Raw genomic sequence first — 18,752 nt, forward strand, 5'->3', positions numbered from 1 at the left:
CAGATGCCCTCTCAGTGTGTGACGTGGGGAAGCCACCTTCCTCTTTGGTCAGATGGGAATCTGATGAGCCCTGTGCTGCAGGGCATAGTGGCTGAGTTCAGAAAGCAGAGACTCAGGCTGGAAAGGACTTGCTTCTGTCATTTGTAGCAGGACAAAGAACCCATCTTTCTGTCAGCATTCTCAGGCAAGATTCCCACCTGTGACGTGAAGGGATCTTCTTGGGCTCCTGAAGGGACCGTGGATGGACGAACTACGGGGAGTAAGCTCGTAACCGTGGGCTCTTGTTCATTCTTCTGTGATTTGCTTTCCCCAGGGTCTCAGCACTGCCACCAAGGACACCTATGATGCCCTGCATATGCAGACCCTGCCCCCTCGCTAACAGCCAGGGGACGGCTCAGTCACAGGCCTCACTCACCTGCTGATGTTACTACTTGTGAGGGACAGAGGACAAAGCATTTACACCTCAGTTTATTGATTTCACAGCCACCGTCTCATGAAGAGGATGCTTCTCACTCCCCACATCTGTCTTCTCCAGTTCCAAAGCACTGAACACAGACTGCCATCCGTGGACTTTCTAACGGGGGCGCTCCACTCACTCTCAGACCCCAGCCCTGCTCCTGGAAACCCTGGCAGGCCCCTTTCCCTGCAGAGCCCAGCCCTAGCTAGGAGCTTGAGGGGGAGGGGCGCAAACATACTCCCTCCTCAGCTGAGTTCAGTTTGCTTTGTAAAGTCCCCAGAGAAGCCCTGAGTACTGTGTGTATTGTTCCATTAGTATTGCTTCGCTCAGGCTGTAAATTTGGCTTCTGTTGTCAAACTTACCAGTGTCAAGGTAACATGTAATTAGGCCACATTGTGAAAGAAGGCAGAGAGGAGGTACAAGGGAGTCCAGGCAAGGGTCACCTAGGGGTGGCTCAAAGGGAAGCGACATGCAAGGAGGGTTCCTAGCACAAGAGTCCCTTCCACACTTCCCAACCATTGTGCCAGGCACTCCAGGAGTGGTAAAATGTCTTACATCCATGGAGATTGTGCTTTTAGAGTGCAAATAATTTGTGTACAAACTAGCACAGAACTTAGGATGGGTCATTACTGCCAATGACAAGGGGGCGAGAGAAAAGGGAGCAAGTCCTGCCTTCTCCCAGGAACTCAGTTCATCATCAAGTGGCAGGAAGACCCAGACCACCCAGGTCTGCAGTGCTCCCACTGTAATGGCATAATGACAGTCAGTGGACAGCAATGTCATTGTGTAATTAAAGTGCCTGTGACCATGGGGAACCCTGTGATCCCCCGGGTTTTAATTTATACTGCCTTGCTGTTTTGCATAATAAATGCTTTGCTAAAAGTGGCGTTTGAAGCCTTATTTCAGTGAAGGCTGGGGTAGCACAGCTGGCAGGAGAGCAGAAAGGGATAAATTAGATTCAGTTAGGAATGGGCGGGCGGGTACCAGTACATGAAGCCACCCTGAAGGCTCCCGTTAAAGCACGAGGAAATGCCTGTGTAGGATGTGGCACGAGGCTGGTGGTTGTGCCATCACACAGGGAAATGTCCAGTCAAAGAATAGGGACCTGGCCCAGCTTTATGACGGAACAGGAAGAGGATGGTGGGAAGGCGTCCCGAGGCGAACCTGACTCAGCGTGCAGGAGAACGTGGCAGTGGCAGTAATACTGAGCAGAGGGAATCCAGGAGCGCCAGCAGCTGCTGTGACCCTCACATAGGGGTGGGGAGTAGACAGTAGTATTTTTAGGTCAGCTTCTCTAACCAAAGGTGACCTTTCCCTTAGTCGTGCCTTCTCTAAATCTCTAAGTAGAGCGTCTCTACTTAAGAGTTCCCAGTTCATCAAGCCCAATTAGTGATGGACAGAAGGATGAAATTTGTACATTGGCTTTTTAAAAACAGAAACCCAAGGCTATTATTAAAAGGCCCTGAAAAATGACACATTACTACCAGCATATATAGAAAGGCCCTTTATGTGTCACCCAGTCTTGGAGGAGCTGTTCACTCACTTTTAAGCCTGGAGCTGGGGGTCTTTAGACAGAGTGCACCTAATATCCAGGCCTGTTCTAGTCCTCATTTCAAGATCAGCTAAGTAGACTGGCTGGAAAATAAAAATCTGACCCAGTTCAGTTATGAACATGTCTCTCAGGCAAAGGAGCTAGCTACAAGAGAGAACTGAGCAGATGTGCTCACAGAATCACATCTGGGGAAGCAGAGCTCCTGGGGACTGGTGCTTGAGAATCAAGGTGACATCTGATGTTTCTGGACTCTCGACTCCTGTCCTGCTTGAGGCCTGGCAGTGACCTCTCCATAACACGATCAGTCTTTCATTTTAGATACTACTAGCTCTAAGATACGGAGTGCTATCACCTGCTTCAGAGGCTTTCACACAGTAAACATAAACGGTTCCATTTCATGGTTACAAATGTAAAGACATGTTTTTTTAAAAAGGGCTGGAGAGATGGCTCCGTGGCTGAGTGCTGCTCTTGTGGAAGACCCAGGTCTCTGGAATGAAAGGCAGCTCTTCCCAGAGAGCCAAGGAGGAGGCTCATCAGCAATCCCTGGGAGCTCTGCTTCCTATGGGGCCCAAGAAGCAGACACACACACACACACACACACACACACACACACACACACACACACACACACACACACAGTGAGCCGGTAGCTCTGAGGAGTTCCCTGCAGCAGTCAAGGGCCTTTGTGTTTGATTGTACAAAGCAGTCAGCTCTGAAGGAGACAACTGCTACTCAACTCAGGGTTCCACTAAACCCAGCTGAGGGTCTAGGGAAGGGACACACAGCGGCCACAGCTCACGGAGGCAGGAGAGGTAGAAGACTAAGGTGCTCAGACCCCGAGGTCATAGGAAGAGCCATGCGGAGAAATGTTTTGGAGGGTCCGTGTAAATATCCGTGCAAATGTTTGTGTAAAGCACCAGAACACCAAGGCAGTAACCCCACAGAGACACAGACAATGTGAAAACACTTGGAAAATGGTTTAATGTTTTACAACAGAAATTGGAACTGTACAGTTACAGTAAGTTTAATATATATAAAAAATTACAGCAGACAAATGCATCTACATAAAACCCACCATTTCATTCTGATTCACTGGCACCCACACAATCTCTCCCCAAGCCCTAGCCCCTCTGGCAGCCCCCCCCCCCCGGGGGGGGGATCACATAAAGGGCACTTTTAAAGAGACAGCACCGCTCACAGTCACCACTTCCCCAGGCCTCAGGAGCTATCAGCTAATCCCAGTAAGTAGAAGTGTTTGGGTTTCAGGTTTTCCAAACCAAGAAAAACACATTTCCCAGGGGCACAAATAACAAGGGCCAGTGCTCCGAGTTATCAGCTGAATCTTATAAAATATCCCCATTGAAGGAGAAATGGCTACACACGCTCTGGGGCAGTGAGGCTACACAATAGCCACCCAGACTGCAAAGCCATCTTAAGGAGAAATGTCAGGACACCCACTAAACCACCCAGGATTGCTGCTGCCTCGTTGAAGCTGCCGGGCAGTTCTGGAAAGAATCGTGTACATCATGTTGTAAGTTTCCACAAAGAAGAACTCAAAACTCACATTTTAAAATACATAAAATAACATATTTTGGGAGGCCAAGGTGCCAGTTCCCTTGTGTTCCTCCCTTGACAACAGTGGAAAAACACCCCTGAATCAATATCAATTAAAAAAAGTAGGAAAAAACAAGTGGGGAAGTTAAGATATTTAAAGACAGAAGCAAACATCTTTAGAAAAACACCATCACCGTCTCTTTAACACCAGAGCCCAGCTGGGCAGTCCCACTGACTCCAGACTCACATGGACACTGGTGGAGATTATTACTGAACAGCCTGTACACTCGGAACCTTTCATTTTTATTATGAACACCTAGGCAGTGAAAACTGTTATGTTAATACAGACAGACACACCCGAAACATACAAAAATACTATTATTTCAAACTACCAAGAATAGGACAGCGCAGTTATTTCATGCGATGACTTTAAGAGCATTACACTGAAACAAACAAGTTAAACGACATTTTTTTTTAATATCCTGGAAATATACCAAAATATACATCTAAGCTTTGGAATTACTGAGGTTAGACTAATGCAAGTGCTGGGTAATCGTACTTAATACACAAGTCTAAGGTTCTGCAGGAAAGAAATTGTCTTTGGTATCTGCATCAGGCTAGTATTATTAACATTTGGATTTTGCTTTGGGATAGAGCTTGTATGACCCTAGAACCAACCCCCCCTCCCCCAATCAACTGAGATTAAAAAGATCCACGTAAAAATTTCCTTCATTTGCAACCCCTAACCCACCCACCCCCCAAGTTAAAAAGTCACAGGCATCTACCTAGCACACAGGTTATGAAATGCATAGTCGCACAGTGGTGCTGCAAAAAGGAAACAAAACTAGAGACAAGATAGAGAAAAGTTCGATAATTGTTCTGCATGTTTCCTCACAAACAGGACAGCCACTTCCAAGCAGTTCCGGTAACAGAAAAGAGAAAGAAGGCTCAGAACTCAGAAGGGCCCTTGGGTGGAGACCCTGCCCCAAAGGTGAAAGCACCCAGCAGAGCAGCCAATCCTGCCCAGCACTTCAGCCTCCCACTCTGTGGAGTCCATGGCCACCTGGTAGCAGCTCCCAGCTCGGGCGCTGTGCTAAGCTCTGGTGGCGACCCTGGCTGCTGTCACATGAGTTGTGGTGATAGGACTTTGGCTTTCGTTTTGAAAAATCTGATGTTCCAATTTCTTTCATGCACGCTCTGCTCACAATCAAGCAAGGGCCAAAACTCCGAGCACGCGTCTGAATGAATCCCTTAACTTAGACAAGACGTGCGTGCCCTGTGAGCTGCCAGGTGTCCCCACCCACCCTTTGGCATGCCTCCAAGCGCCAGGATGCCACAGACTGGATTGAGGCCGAAGACTTCCCTTTTCTTTGGTTTTTTTGTTTGTTTTGAGTTTATACAATCATTAAGAAATCTTTGGTTTTGGCTGGAAATGGAAAAACAAAACAGAACAAAGAAACCTCCCTCCCCTGGCTTACAGCAGCAGTATTATGACCTGACCTGGCTAAGCTTTATTTCCCCCCAACTTTGGGGGTGGGAATTGCAAGTTAAGAACTACATTCAAAGAAAACGTTGAAAGGGCCGGAGAAGCAGCTTCCAGAAAGCCCATCGGATACAAGATTGTCAAATAATAATTATTATTATAATATATTAATAATAAACTTAAATATTTGGATTTTTTTTGGTCATGTCACACAGGAAACAAGGAAAATGTGTAGCTTAGGTCAGCTTAAATGAACATTTGTGTCCTTTGTACCAAGTCTTGGCAGTGAGCAGAAACCCAAGGCTTCAGAGGGGAGAGGTCAGCCTTGACTCCACTAGGGAAAAGCAAGGTCAGAAGCTGATAGATATTCAGCAGTTAGAAATGCGGGGGCAGTGGGGGAGGAGCGCTGGCAGTCCTTGAAGGCAAGGTGGTGCAGAACCTGGTGAGAGACCTGTGACGAGCCCTAGCAATAAAAGCAAACAGGAGATTGCAATTTGCCCTCGGGTCTGTAGTAGCCTAAAAGCAGACACATTCAGAGGCTTTGGGGTGGGGTGGGGGAGGGGGAGTCCCACCCCAGGCGACAGACAGGTCTTATGATGCTATAGGCCAGAGTTTAACGTTGCTGAGAAGAGGGAGGGCAGACTTGGCAACTCTGTAGGGTTGAGAGGAAGTTACTTAGTCAGAGTTAGAAATGAGGTATAAAACAGCTCCTGGACAGATGGTGGGCAGACCCCACTCTTACTCACCTAGCCTTCACTACCACAGAGGCGAGCAATGGCTGAGGGCCACTCTGGGCCAGGGCACTTCCCTCAGTGAGCCCTCCTGTAGACTGAGTGACGCACACATTCCCGTGGCAGCAGAGGTAAGGAGTGGGAAGTTATATTGTATGTAGACAGTCAATGCTGTAATATGGTCAGAGTCTTGATGGGCACACTACCATGCTCCCACACTGTTGGCAACTTTAAACTAACCAGGCTAGCACTAACTAGCTCATGTCACTCTTACAAAGCACATGCCTTCTGCAGACTCAGGCAGGGATGGAACCCAAGACACATGTCCCGTCCCCCACCAGCCTAGCACAGTGCTCCTTAGAGCCAGCCTAGCACAGTGCTCCTTAGAGCATGGTCGCACCAGTGTGGGGACATGTATTTGTTTCCTCCTGTGATTCTTAGACCCCAGACACTCTCTGGGCTGGATGGGCATTGACTCTGTCCATTTTTCTCTAACAAGATTACATAAGGAGCTCCCACGCAGATGCTGCCCTGTCGAAAGTGCACTGCCACCAGCTGCCTGCAGGCCTGGGGATGTAGTGATAGAGATCAATACCACTGCCAACTTAGGAAAGAAGCTTCAAGCGGCTCTGTTGAGGTTGTGGCTGCTGCAGTGATGAGCACATAAAGAAAACCCGGGAAAACTGCGGCAGACTTCAGCCCTTCCCCTCCCCCAGTACATTAGTTTGGCTTTCTTAACTTTCTGATAGTATTCTGGATTTGAACCAGAATGGGGCAAGGGTGCTAGAGCCCTGTAGCGTGGGCAGACTCAGGGATGCAGAAGGATCATAAACTGTTTCCCTCCCTGAACCCGGGAGTGTCTCTTTCCCAGCTGAATGGTGTTCCTGATGCACACGGTTCCCACAGCATTTGTCTCATCTTCAATATCCCTATTACCACACAAACCTACCTAAGGCTGAGGAAAAACACACAGCACTAACGCTACTTTACATAATGTCAGGATGATAACGAGTAAAGCTCTCATAAAGTTTAGCAAGCTGATCATGGCTGCTGGTCCTCCCTCGCTCCTTGTCTGTGTTTATAAAAGTATGCCTACACAGTGAGCTTAACCTCCCAGCAGCCATATCCTGAAACATGGAGCAAAACAGCTCCACAGGAGAATAAGGAAGCATCATTTGGCTGTAGTCTGCTCTTCATAACTAAATCCTGACTGTTATTCTAACAGGTTGGATGGGCTAGTTTTATTTATATGAACTAGATAAAGGTAAATAAAAGTTCTACTACTATTTTTTGTATTACCAAGTTTCTCAGCAATAGCATCAATGCTATTCTGAACAATTCTACCAATCTTCACAGAGCAGCAGGAGGAACAAAACCAATCTCTTCCCAAAGTCAGAGTAACAAAAAAAAACAAAAACAAACAAACAAAAAAGACATCTTCCCTAAGTGAGGAAAGGGTGAAGCCGATGGGGAGCACCGAGCCGAGACGGAGCTGTCCGGCCTGACGTTTGCTTGGTCGCCTCTGGGTGTCTGGAGAGCTGAAGGGGAAGCAGTGGTATGTATAGCAGTGTCTTTGGTATCAAAATCAAATCCCACTCAAGTTCTGTGAGATGGGACATGTTAAAAAAATTAGTTCTTGAGATATAGTTTACATCAGAACTCAGGGAGCCAAGAAAGTCTGTCCCAGAATGATGGCAGAAAGGTTTTTAATTTTTTCCTAAACCAACATATTTTCTCATTCCCATTTCCCATAAGAAAGAACAACTCTTCTTCCACCTCATCACCCAGTCCTTAAAAGCCCCACCTTAGTACAGGTGCCAAGGGTAGGGGGGTTAGCTTTTAACTCCTTGGCTTGGTTTTCTTTTGTTTGTGTTTTTGGTCTAGACAAAATTATCCTTGGTATAAGAAAAGGAAATAAAGTTTTAAAAAATGTTGGGCTACTACTAGCACAGCATTCACTAACATGACAAAAGACAACTCGTTTCACTTTAATTTTCCTAGATCAGGATACATCACTCACCGCTCCACTCCTTGGGCTCACAGCTATCTCTGTCTCTTCTCATCTGCACACCTGGACACGAGCACACTCCTCCTTTGCCTAAGTGTTAGCTATGTACAGAGGTAATGATCACCAGGAAAGCCTGGCAGGTCTGGGGGCAAGGGCACGAGCCATAGACAGGAAGGGTTGTATACCTGCCCCTGGGTACTCTGAACCTACCGGACACCCCACATATCATTGCCCAGGTCTGCAAACTGTGCTGCATATCAGATCATAGAGCGGCCTTGAGCCCTCAACCCATTCATAGGGAGTATCAAGTTTCCTTTGGCAAGACAGATATAAAGAAAAACAAATACACACAAGCAATATTTTCCTTCTAACATAATCAATTTCTCCTTTCTCCCAACCCAACCCTCCCTAACTCTATAAACAGGATCCCAAATACATACAGCATCAATCATAATAAACATTAATTCAACTAAATACTACAGCTAGAATTATTTCCACTATTTATAAAGATTTTTTTTCTTATACTTATTTGGTTTTTTAGTCTAAAACCAGTTCTGTAACAATGCTAAGCTATGCTGAGGTATTTTATGAAGGTGCCAGAAGCTGTTCCCCACGAGCATTATTCTCACAGATTAAGGTACCACCATCAAAGGAAAAGGGGAAGGGAAAGAGGCAGAGAGAGCCAGATCACTGAATGACACGTGATACACTCAAGCTTCCTGCTTCCAGCAAAGGCCAAGAGCAGAAGAGTCAAACTAAAGAATTGGTTTATGGTTTGTGAATAGAATGATGGTCGGAAGAAACCCTAGTTCTCAAATCCTATTGCCTACACCAGGTATGACATGGACGATTATGAGGAAGAGGCTCACCTGCCCTGGTGGAACCTTATACTTAATCTCCACAGGTGAAGAAGAGGGCGAGCCAGAGTATTCCACCAACCTTTAATCAAAGTTAACTTATTTCTGTCTTTTCTATTTATGCTTGGGTGTGCAATCCATGCAAACCCGTGGAACAGTGTCTTTTTCTCAGAGGAATGGCAAAGAATTATTTTTCTTCCTCAAAATAAAATTATTAGGAAAGTCTTATTTTTACAAGTATCTGAAAATGACTTCAAAATAGTCATTAATCTCTTCGAGCATGGTACATACTGTTCATACTTACAAGTGAAAGTGAATTCATAACAGTTATAAATAAATTATTACATCAACTTCTACCCACTTGTCTAATTATGGGTTTCAGGTCTTTTAAGTATTTTCCTTATATTAGTACTGGTAGTCTTAAATGTTGACAGTTCTCACAGAGTTTGAGGAATAAGTACACGTTATGGTCGTCACCTTCAGAAGCCAATGTAAGGTTTGGTCTGAGCTCTCTCACTGAGTCGCCGAGGCCCTTCCTTCTGTCTTACCATGTGCTCAGGCTTAGAATAGATGTCTCTCTGCTTTCAATGACCTTATTCTCTCTTGGTCAAGAAAGATCTGTGAGGATGACATGGCTTAAGAAGAACTTCAGACTAGGATCTATAGTATTTTTTCCTTACATAATATCCCTATATTTACAAATGTACCTGGCATTTCCAGCAAGTTAAATGTTAATTAATGAGTTAAACTGAAATATTGTCAAGCAAAAACCTGTGCTTCTGGATAGTGAAGAGATTATTTCCCCTATCTTTCTAATAATTGAAGGATAGATAATAGACAAATAGCATTAGAGGTATAATTGTGCTTTTTCCCTAAAACAAATGAATGACAATGTAGACCATGTTGGCAAGATGACCACACCTAAAGCCTTCTAACTGATGTCCCTTTAAAGCTTTCTAATGAAGCTTATGAAATATAAAGAGGCTGGTCCTACACAAGATGAAAGCCGGATTCCTTTGGTTCCTTTGGAGTAACAAGTTATATAAACAGGATGGTGCTGACCTTCCCGACAACAGGTAACAGCAAGTAAAGAGCCAGGAGCAGTGTTTCCTCACTGTATGGAGCCTCCTCCAGGGCCTCAGAGACATTCAAGGCAACAGGCTTTACTATTCCTAGAACAGCAATACTGCTTGTGAGAAGCCTTATAGATTTTTCTGTTGTCATTTAGATTTACATAGGAAATAAATAAAGTTTATGCCAAACTGCATTGCTTAAACAGGATTAAACAATTACATTCACTACTCTCTAGGGAGGGCCCATTATCACAGGCAAATATAATATCCCCAAAAATGCATTTAAAATTAGTCTTTGGCTTACTATGTGTTAACTAAATTGAGGGATGAAATAAAGCAAGCATAAATATCAAGGGGAAGAAAAAAAGAATGAAATAACAGGTTGTAACAACCTATTTGGTGTTTATTCAGGAAATGCAGAAACTCAATTGTATATGTCTTTTAGTCAAATGACCCCTTTAGTTTCTACACTTTCTCATAAAAGGCAGCTGAATGTTTTAAGTCTGAGTACTTTGCCTTAGAAGACAACTGTCAGTTCAAAAAGCATTCGAGATCATTAAAAAAAAATGTTATCAAGTAAAAACTAGCCAAGGGTTTGTATACAGTAGGATTAACAGAACATTTAGAGGGGGTGACAGAAGGTATTTTAGCCTGAACACCCACCAGAAAGCTTTAGTAGTGTTTCATGTATACATATGTATAAAGTCCTTTCATTTTACAATTAAAGACATGAAAAAGGGGAGGAAAAAAAATTAAAGTTATCTTTATCTAAAGATCCTTTTCTTCTCAATACAGTATTTATGCTGGTTTTAAAGTCTATCCTCAAAAATGAACTACAGAAAAAGGGCAGCAACGCTTTTTCAACCCCACTAGAGACTACAGACAGAGGAGGTGCTGATGAAAATGGAAAACCTAGTATCATTTTTAAAATCAAAGTCTGTAGGGGACTCTTATTTGGAACAAAGATTCTTTTAGCCACACAGGACAAAGCAGTCTCTCTGCCCTCCTTAATCCCTGGGCCAGAGCCCCTTGGGACTCTCTACTTCCTTTGGTAGCAATTCTGGAAATTAATGCTGTAACTTCTAAACTGTCTGGTAGGTAATCAGTATTTCTCTCCCTGAATTCTTCTTCCTAACCTCCTCACTCCCAAGGGAGAGACTCTCTGCTCGGGGCAGAAACAGTATTGACAGGCCTAAAACCACATGCACAGACGAAGGTTAGCGTGTTGTCAAGACAAAACATTAAATTAACAAGAGAGAAAAGGCTGGTGGTTCGGGGAGTAGTAACTGACACGCCATCCTATTTACATGCTGACTTCAACAAACTAGCTAAAACCAAGGTAATGTCTGCCCAGAGGATATTACAATTTACCAACATAAAAGATTAAAAACAAGCAGCAACTTCACATAAAATTAATCAAGAAAAATGAGTAAGAATTGTCAGTAGCATCTATCTCCTCAATGTGTTTGAACTGCACATTATAACTAGTCCATTAGTACAGCAGCTTGCTAAAAATTGACTTTGGTTCAAGCTTAGTTTAAAAAACAAAACAAAACAAACAAAACACCCACACCATACAAAATAGGTGGGTGAGCATCTGTGAGTTTCCCTGCTTGCAGTTCACTGATTTTTGGAGGGATTTCAGGAAAAGTTAAGGGTAAAAGAAATTATTCAGGGGTGAAAATTAAATACTCTGGGAAATAACCAAAAGGAAAAAAAAATTAAAGGGGACCAAAATATTTCTGACCTTTAATATTAATATGACCTTCTCCCAACTAGAGAACAACAACAAAGAGGTGCACACCTGTGTCTGTTATCGCCTCTCTGGATTTTTCTCTGCAGAGAATCCGAGTTTCCTGTGGCAGAAGCAAAGCAATCAGAAGGACGGTCACTCCAGCTCCAAGTGTGGCCCACCAGGAGCTGATGGAGGGACTCAGACACCGAGTGGGAACCTTTAGCTCTAATAAGGGTGACTTAGGGCTTCCCTGCAGTGATCCAGTCATCTGTGGGAATTCTAGTAGAGAGAGGAGAGTATAATAATAGGCCATGGGCAAATGGGGTAATTTAGTCTCTAAATTACCCTCATCTATCTTCATCCATTTTCACAAGCTCTTCCTTTTCAATGGGCTCATTTATGTAGTCTAGAAACACCCTGAAAGCAATTACAGGAGCAAATCACTTTTTACATCAAAGAGGAGATGCATGTCGTCATCAGATCTACCTAGGAAGGGGCCTAATAAACCAAGAGACACTTGAGGCTGAGAATGAACTTCTCAGCATATCTCTGAAGTTCTACAGATCCCTTGCCCAGCCAGGAAAGGGCCTCTGTCAGTCAGAGAACTGAAGAAATCTCAGGCTTGGAGAAACTTGTGACCCACTCAGTGGAGAGGAAGTCTGTGACTCTCTAGAGGAAACGGTGGCAAACTCAGGCTCTTCATATTGACCTGTCTGGGATACCTAATTAGTAGAAAACAGTCCAACAGAATTGCTTTAGAAAACAAGGGAGAGAATTGTTGCCCAATTTCAATAGTCAATTTGATTCTGACCAAGTAAATAAAAGGAAGTTTGGATGAAAATTTTCATAAAATGAAAAAAAAAAAAAACAAGCAAACAAACAAACACTAACAGTAGGAGCAATTTTTTAAGAGATAAGCAATCAAGAGAGCCACCAAGTCCGGTGTCTGCAGTAGTCTTTGCAGTAGTACCACACCCTGTCCTGCAGCAGGCACAGCCGTTTCCCATGGGAAGAAGAAGAAAGCATTGCTGTTGCACCACAGGGTCTGGGCCTCAGGCCTCTCAATGATTCGGGGCGAGTGAGAGCCCCGGCTCAGCAGGAATGCCTTCCTACACACAAGTGCTCCGAAGGCACCGCCTGACGGGGAGGGGCGTGTGCGAGGCACGAGTGTTTGCACACAACACACTGCCTTCAGCTTCTGCACCAAGCCTCTTGCATAAGTGGCAAAAGAAATCATTTTCTAGCACCTCTGTAAGAGTCATCAAGGCTAAGGAAAACAGCAAGAACATTCCCAGAAGTTAAGAACGTAAGTCTCCCTTTATCCCAAACCCTCCCTCCCCACAGTGTGGGAGCTCACTGAAATAGGATCCAGGAGCAAGAGATAAACATGTTCAATATATATATATATATATATGTATAAACAAACAATAACAGATACAGTAATACAGGCCTGCCACAATTGTACCAGTTAAGAAAGGAACCCCCAACACAATTGATACGATTATAAACACCTTGCTATGACGTAATGGCCTGTACAACAGACCTATAAAAATGATTTTTTTAAAGAAAAAAAAAAAAAACGAAACAAAACATCAACAATAACGACAACAAAAAAAAAAAAAAAGAGAAAGAAGGAGAACAAGAACAAGAACGAGAACGAGAGCCCCTTCCTCTACTGGGACTGGTGACCCACCTTAGCTCGTCGCCATGCCTGCTGGGAATGGTAAGCAGTCCTTTCACTTATTTTTGTCTGTTTTTGATTTTTTGTTTCTGTTTTTTTTTTTTCCTTTAAAATTTTTGGTTAGAAAGTTCTCCAATCCATGAAGCAATCCTGAAAAGACATTGTTTTATTATAAAATTAGGCAAATGCTGTCCTGTCTGCATTCTTTTTTTTTCTGGTATGTGTAATTTTTTCTTCTCTCCATGTCTTCCTCATCCTCACAACATGGTGGGAGGAAGCCGACGACAGGTGCCATTTTCTTCAGCAGCTGGCACAGCCAGCCTATCACCCTGCAGTGAGGAGAGCCTGTGGCAGCCCAGCTCTGCACCCAGCTCACTGTGCCTTGGAGGCAGCTGTGGTGGTGGGAGCAGCCCCAGCAGCAGAGGCGACTGTGAACAGAGAGTTCTGGATGGACTCAGTGGAGGTGGAGGAGGCATGAAGGCTGGCTGTAGGTGTGGAGGTCCCTGTGGAGGCTGCAGCGGCAGAAACCAAGCTTACTGGGTTGCTGGTGAGCAGAGAGAGGTTCTGAGGATTCAGGAACAGAGGGGCAGTCACGATGTTCGGGGCTCCTCCTGCATTGGCAAATACCAGGTTCCCAGTCGCATCCAGAGACGTTATTGGAAGAGAGCCACTAGAAGCAAGAGCTATAGACAAAGAGCCCAGAACAGGAAGAACATTAAACTTCATCCTGGAGAAGCCCAATAACACAGATGGTAACACATCAGCTAACTTCTACCTAGTAGCAGAGAGTATCCACTGTGATACTGTACTGACATCAACTCAAGTTTATTTATAAGTCTGATGCATCTAAAGAGTTGAAAGTCAATTTAACAAGTGCACGTAGGGCAAATCAACAGGGGGAGTCACGGGAACTGTGGACCAGGCACTCATGTTTTGATTTTTTAAGTGTCAAGTTTGTATCATTTACCTACAAGTATTTGTTAAATCCAATAATATTATCTTTTCAATGGAATTGACTTAAAACTACCTCCATCCAAGAAGACTACTTGTTAGTGATTAAAGTATTAAAAATATATTTAGCTTTTATCAACTCAACTGCCATTATCTGACAAATCTGAGAAAAAGTTTCATATAAGATGAAAGCCATCTTTGAGAAACCTATAGTAAATAGAACATTTATATATCACTAAATAAAGAAAAGGGCATGATTTAAAAAAATGTTTTTAACTTCTAGAGGCAGAACACTTGACTCTCAGTGGGGATGGAACTTGGCAGTTTTACTTGAAGAATCTTGCCTTGGGATAGGTTAACATTATGAGGAAAATAAATCTATCTCCAACTCTATTCACATAATAAAGTTTAGTTTTCTTGGAATATACCAAACTATGTATTTGTTGTTCTCACAAACTAGCTTGTATGCTTTTCTATAAAACTTTTTTACAGGAATATTTTCTTGATCCCCAGCATTCACCTCTCTTCCTCAGCTGCATCTTTAGCAAAGCAGGTAGTTCCCACCAGCTCCCGGCTCCCAGCTCCCCCACACCCTCAGGTGCACCAAGAAGACAGACATGCCGCTGACCTTGAATGGTTGCCAGTGTGCTGTTGCTCATGAGGGCCGGGCTGAGAGCGCCGCCCAGGGTCCCCGGATTGAGGCTGAGTAAGGCACCTCTGTAAGCGCAAAAGAGGAGTCACTGACATCATGTGCAGACACCAGTGACACACACCCGAACTGAGATAACAGAAAAGCTCTTCTTGGGAAATGTATGAGGCTCCTGGTCACTTTCTGTCAGTGCTTCCCAGTTACTGCTAGCTTTCTGATGCCTACTTAAAATATGAAACTTAAGTCATTCTGACTTTTCCTTAAATTACTTCATTTTTTTCCTAAAAGAAAAAAAATTTGAAAGGATAATCCTTATGTTTGACAGTAAAGATAAAAATCACCACACAACATCCATTGCTGCTCTATTTACAATAGCTAGGAAACATGAAATAAACACCGACTGATGGACAGATATTGAGACTGGTCTACACACAATGGGATTTTACTCAGCCGTGAGGAACGAAGTCTGTAGATACATGGACAGAGTGGAAACATTACACTAAGTGATGAGCCTGGGCCCACAATCACAAAGGCGGGAAAGTCTCTTTCATACATGACTAATAGCTTTGAGTCTTTATATATTTAACTTAGAGTGTCTGTACTTTCATCAGAAAACAAGGGTCCCTGAGAAGGACGAGAGGTCTTAGTGGGGTAGGGACATAGTAGAATGTATTGGGATGACAAGAGGAGGGAATACCAGGGATATTTACAGGCTTAAGCAGAGATAGCAGTGAGGGATGGAAGCAGAGAAGAAAGGTAGTCCAACAAAAACTAGTAATGTATGAGAAAGCCTTAAGGAACCTTCTATGGTAAGCTAATTAAAAACCAGAATAAAAAATAAGAAAAGAAGTTTGAACAGAGGTTACCCTAGATGGGTAGACAATGTGGTTGCAGGGTATCTGATCACACTCTGAACCCCCAGATTATGCTATTTACTGAAAAAACCTTTCTCTAGTTGTGGTGTGGATCAGTCCTTAGCACCCACCTTTAATCCCAAACAGTGTATGTGAAGTTAGTTTGTAGACAGAAGCACCCATGTCTGAAAGTGATGCCTAACTGAGTGGCAGATCAGAGAAATAGCTGACAGAATAGGATCTGCCCAACTCTCACGAGCAGAGAGGAAAGGGAAGTTACTTTAGCCAGCAGCACAGAGTGGGGGTGGAGGTGAAGGTGGAGGCAGTTTTACTGGGACACTTGTACAGAGACAGGTTGTAGAGAGAGAACAAGCTAGACACAAGTAAAGATAAAAAGAGCCAGAGAATGAGGAGCTAGACGATTAGAACAGATTGCTAGGGTTAGTTTGGGGCCAGGCAAAGCAAAGTCAGAGGCCGGAGAAGCCAGACTGAATCAGCCAGCTTGGCGAGGAGTTTGAGCCAGAACAGCTGAGTCAAACCAGTCATCAGAGCTCAGAAAGAACTAGAAAGGGTGAGCTCATTCAGCAGTAAGTCTCAGAGGCTGAACACATTCTAGGCCTAGATTACATTGTGTGGAGGCTGGAAGGTTCCAGGATTAGGCCTAGGTTAGCAGACAGAAGCAGTAAGCCTCAGAGATGACAATTACATCAGGAGAATAAATGTTACATTTACAAGTTATTAGTTTGGAAAGCTCTAGAGACCAACTCTCATAGAAATAAAAACAAAATAAGACAGAAAATCAAAGAAACAAATAAAACTCAACCCCATTACAGGCTACTGGCACTGCTCTTGGGTGTACATCATAACTAGATGGTAATATCCTATTGCTGAAGACACATGTCCTTCAGTCACAGGACATAGAAAAATCAATCACTGGTAGGTTCCTCATGTCCCAGTGGACAGCTCCATACTCACATGTGTACAGCAGTACTAAGTAGACTGGCTACTTGAAGAAAAAAAAACAAACCATGACACGAAGTTGTATGTCTGTGTGGGTGAGTTCAGGGCAGTTTGGGAGGAGTGGGAGATGGATGGATATGACCAAAATACATTGTATACATGAATGAAATTATCAGAGAAAAATTGAAAAATACATAAAATCAGATATCACTTTATTCCAAGTTTTACCCGTTTCTGGGAATTAGAAAGTAGATAAGCTATACTTGAATGAAGAAAGCTTAATAATGAAGACTTCTGAACTGTCTTCCTGGCTCTATCACTGAGTTACTCAGTGACTCAGTTCTGTGTCATCATGTGGAAATGATAATGTGGCTACTTAGAAACCTGAGTGCAAACCCATCTCAGATATACTTTTCACCTAAGATAGTGAGGAAATCTCTTCCCTGTGAGTCGAAGGAATGAGTTCCTAGTTTTGTTTTGGATGCAAATGGAAGGGAAAGTTCCTTACCCAGCAGCAAATTGTGACGGTGCCATGAGGCCTGGGCTGAGTCCAGCAGCAGCAGCCATGGCAGCAAGACTGGCATTTGCTGGCAACTGTGCAGCTCCTTGGAGAGCAGCGGCAGCTGCTGTCTGTAAGCCGGGTGCTGTCACCATCACCTGGTTGGCTCCGAGAGGGGAGGGAAGCGGCGTGGAGGTGGTCTGTGCTGTGCTGGTCTCACTGGCACTAGAGGCCTCAGAGGTGGAGGCTGAGGCAGGAGAGGGACTCAAGGAAGGGGGTGTGACTGCTGAGGAAGCAGGGGGTGCTGTGGAAATCACGGTGGCCGTGCTGTTGGACGTGGAGTCTGTAGTGCCTGAAAAGAGAACTGGGTTAGAAAATGGCCTCCTGGGGGCTGGAGAAATGGCTCAGCGGTTAAGAGCAGTGACTGCTCTTCTGAAAGTCCTGAGTTCAAATCCCAGCAACCACATGGTGGCTCACAGCCATCTGTAATAAGATCTGATGCCCTCTTCTGGAGTGTCTGAAGACAGCTACAATGTACTCACATATAATAAATAAATCTTTAAAAAAAGTTTCTGTCTTTAAAAAAAAGAAAAAAAAGAAAATGGCCTCCTGCAAATGGGTTTGGAAAACTAGTCCTTCCGTCAGTATCTAGAATTAAGCGAAAGGTTAACCTACTACCCATTAATCCTTAATTTGTTCTTTTTTTTTTAGTAAACTAGCTTAGCAGTTTAACAGAAATTATTGATAAAAAATTTAAAGCCAAAGCTAAGAGTCCTACTTTAAGAGATAAGAGTGACTACACTACAATGAAAGAAATGTGTGTTGTCCCTGTCCCCAACACCAGTCTCAATTTTCTATTAAAAAATTAGCAAATGAGGGGCTAGAGAGATGGCTCAGTGGTCCAGAGCACTGGCTGCTCTTGCAGAGGGAAGTTCACAACCATCATAACTCAAGTTCCAGAAGATCTGATTCCTTTTTCTGGCCTTAACAAACATCAGACACACAGGTGGTGCATAAATATACACATAGGAAAAACACTCATATACATTAAAAAAACAAGAAAATCTTCAAACAAATAAATCTTTAAAAAAGCTATTCAAGTTAGGCATGGTGGTACACACCTTTAATCCTAGCGCTTGAGAGGCAGAGGCAAAGGCAGATCTGAGTTTGAGGCCAGCCTGGTCTATAGAGAGTTGGAAGCCAGTCAGATTTACAAAGTGAGATCCTGCCTAAAACAGAAGCAATGAACAACAACGACAAAACCAAAATCATTTTAGTATTATATCCTTATCATTCCTTAGTAGATTTTCGGTACACCCATTATAGCCACAGCACACCTAATGTTTCAAATATTCAAAAGCCACATTTGTTTAGTGAATGCCATAGTGCATACTACAGATTTAAAATGTGTGGAAGTTAGCAAGCTAGAGTTCAGAGGCAAGAGAATCTTAAGAGAACGTGTCCGCTGATGACCCAGCGAGCATCTACCAAAGTAAAGCTTACAGAGCAGGTCCTCTGATTCCAGATTCAGTAAACGCTCATCCTCTTTTTCTTTCCTTTTCCTCCTCTACCCTTTTAGTCAAATTGACACAAGTTAAGCATTTGGAAGCAGGAACCTCAACTGAGAAAATGCCCCTTAGTAAGTCTGTGGAGCATTTTCTTAGTTAATGATTGATGTAGGAAGGCCCCACTCACTGAGGTGTTGACA

The 18,752-nt window shown here is 43.6% G+C and overlaps 2 protein-coding genes across 11 annotated transcripts in view; one reads left to right on the top strand and one right to left on the bottom strand.

The window, feature by feature from the left end:
• Cd247 (CD247 molecule) overlaps nt 1-3,168 on the top strand; it is a 76,369-nt gene extending 73,201 nt beyond the window's left edge. For both annotated transcript variants that reach the window (XM_052200803.1, XM_052200804.1), the window contains exon 8: nt 314-3,168. In XM_052200803.1, the coding sequence (XP_052056763.1) occupies nt 314-379 (66 nt within the window). In that variant the 3' untranslated portion in view covers nt 380-3,168. The remainder of the gene's footprint in view (nt 1-313) is intronic.
• The window catches only part of Pou2f1 (POU class 2 homeobox 1), a 150,278-nt gene continuing 134,497 nt past the window's right edge, over nt 2,972-18,752 (bottom strand). For 5 of the 9 annotated variants that reach the window (XM_052200796.1, XM_052200800.1, XM_052200799.1 and 2 more), the window contains 3 exons: nt 17,054-17,396; nt 14,711-14,799; nt 2,972-13,814 (listed from right to left, as the gene is read on the bottom strand). In XM_052200796.1, coding sequence (XP_052056756.1) covers nt 13,504-13,814; nt 14,711-14,799; nt 17,054-17,396 — 743 coding nt within the window. In that variant the 3' untranslated portion in view covers nt 2,972-13,503. The remainder of the gene's footprint in view (nt 13,815-14,710; nt 14,800-17,053; nt 17,397-18,752) is intronic. The other 4 variants (XR_007980484.1, XR_007980482.1, XR_007980483.1 and 1 more) reach the window with 4 other exon arrangements.

This window comes from Apodemus sylvaticus, chromosome 12 (genome assembly GCF_947179515.1).
Source record: "Apodemus sylvaticus chromosome 12, mApoSyl1.1, whole genome shotgun sequence".
NCBI lineage: Eukaryota > Metazoa > Chordata > Mammalia > Rodentia > Muridae > Apodemus > Apodemus sylvaticus.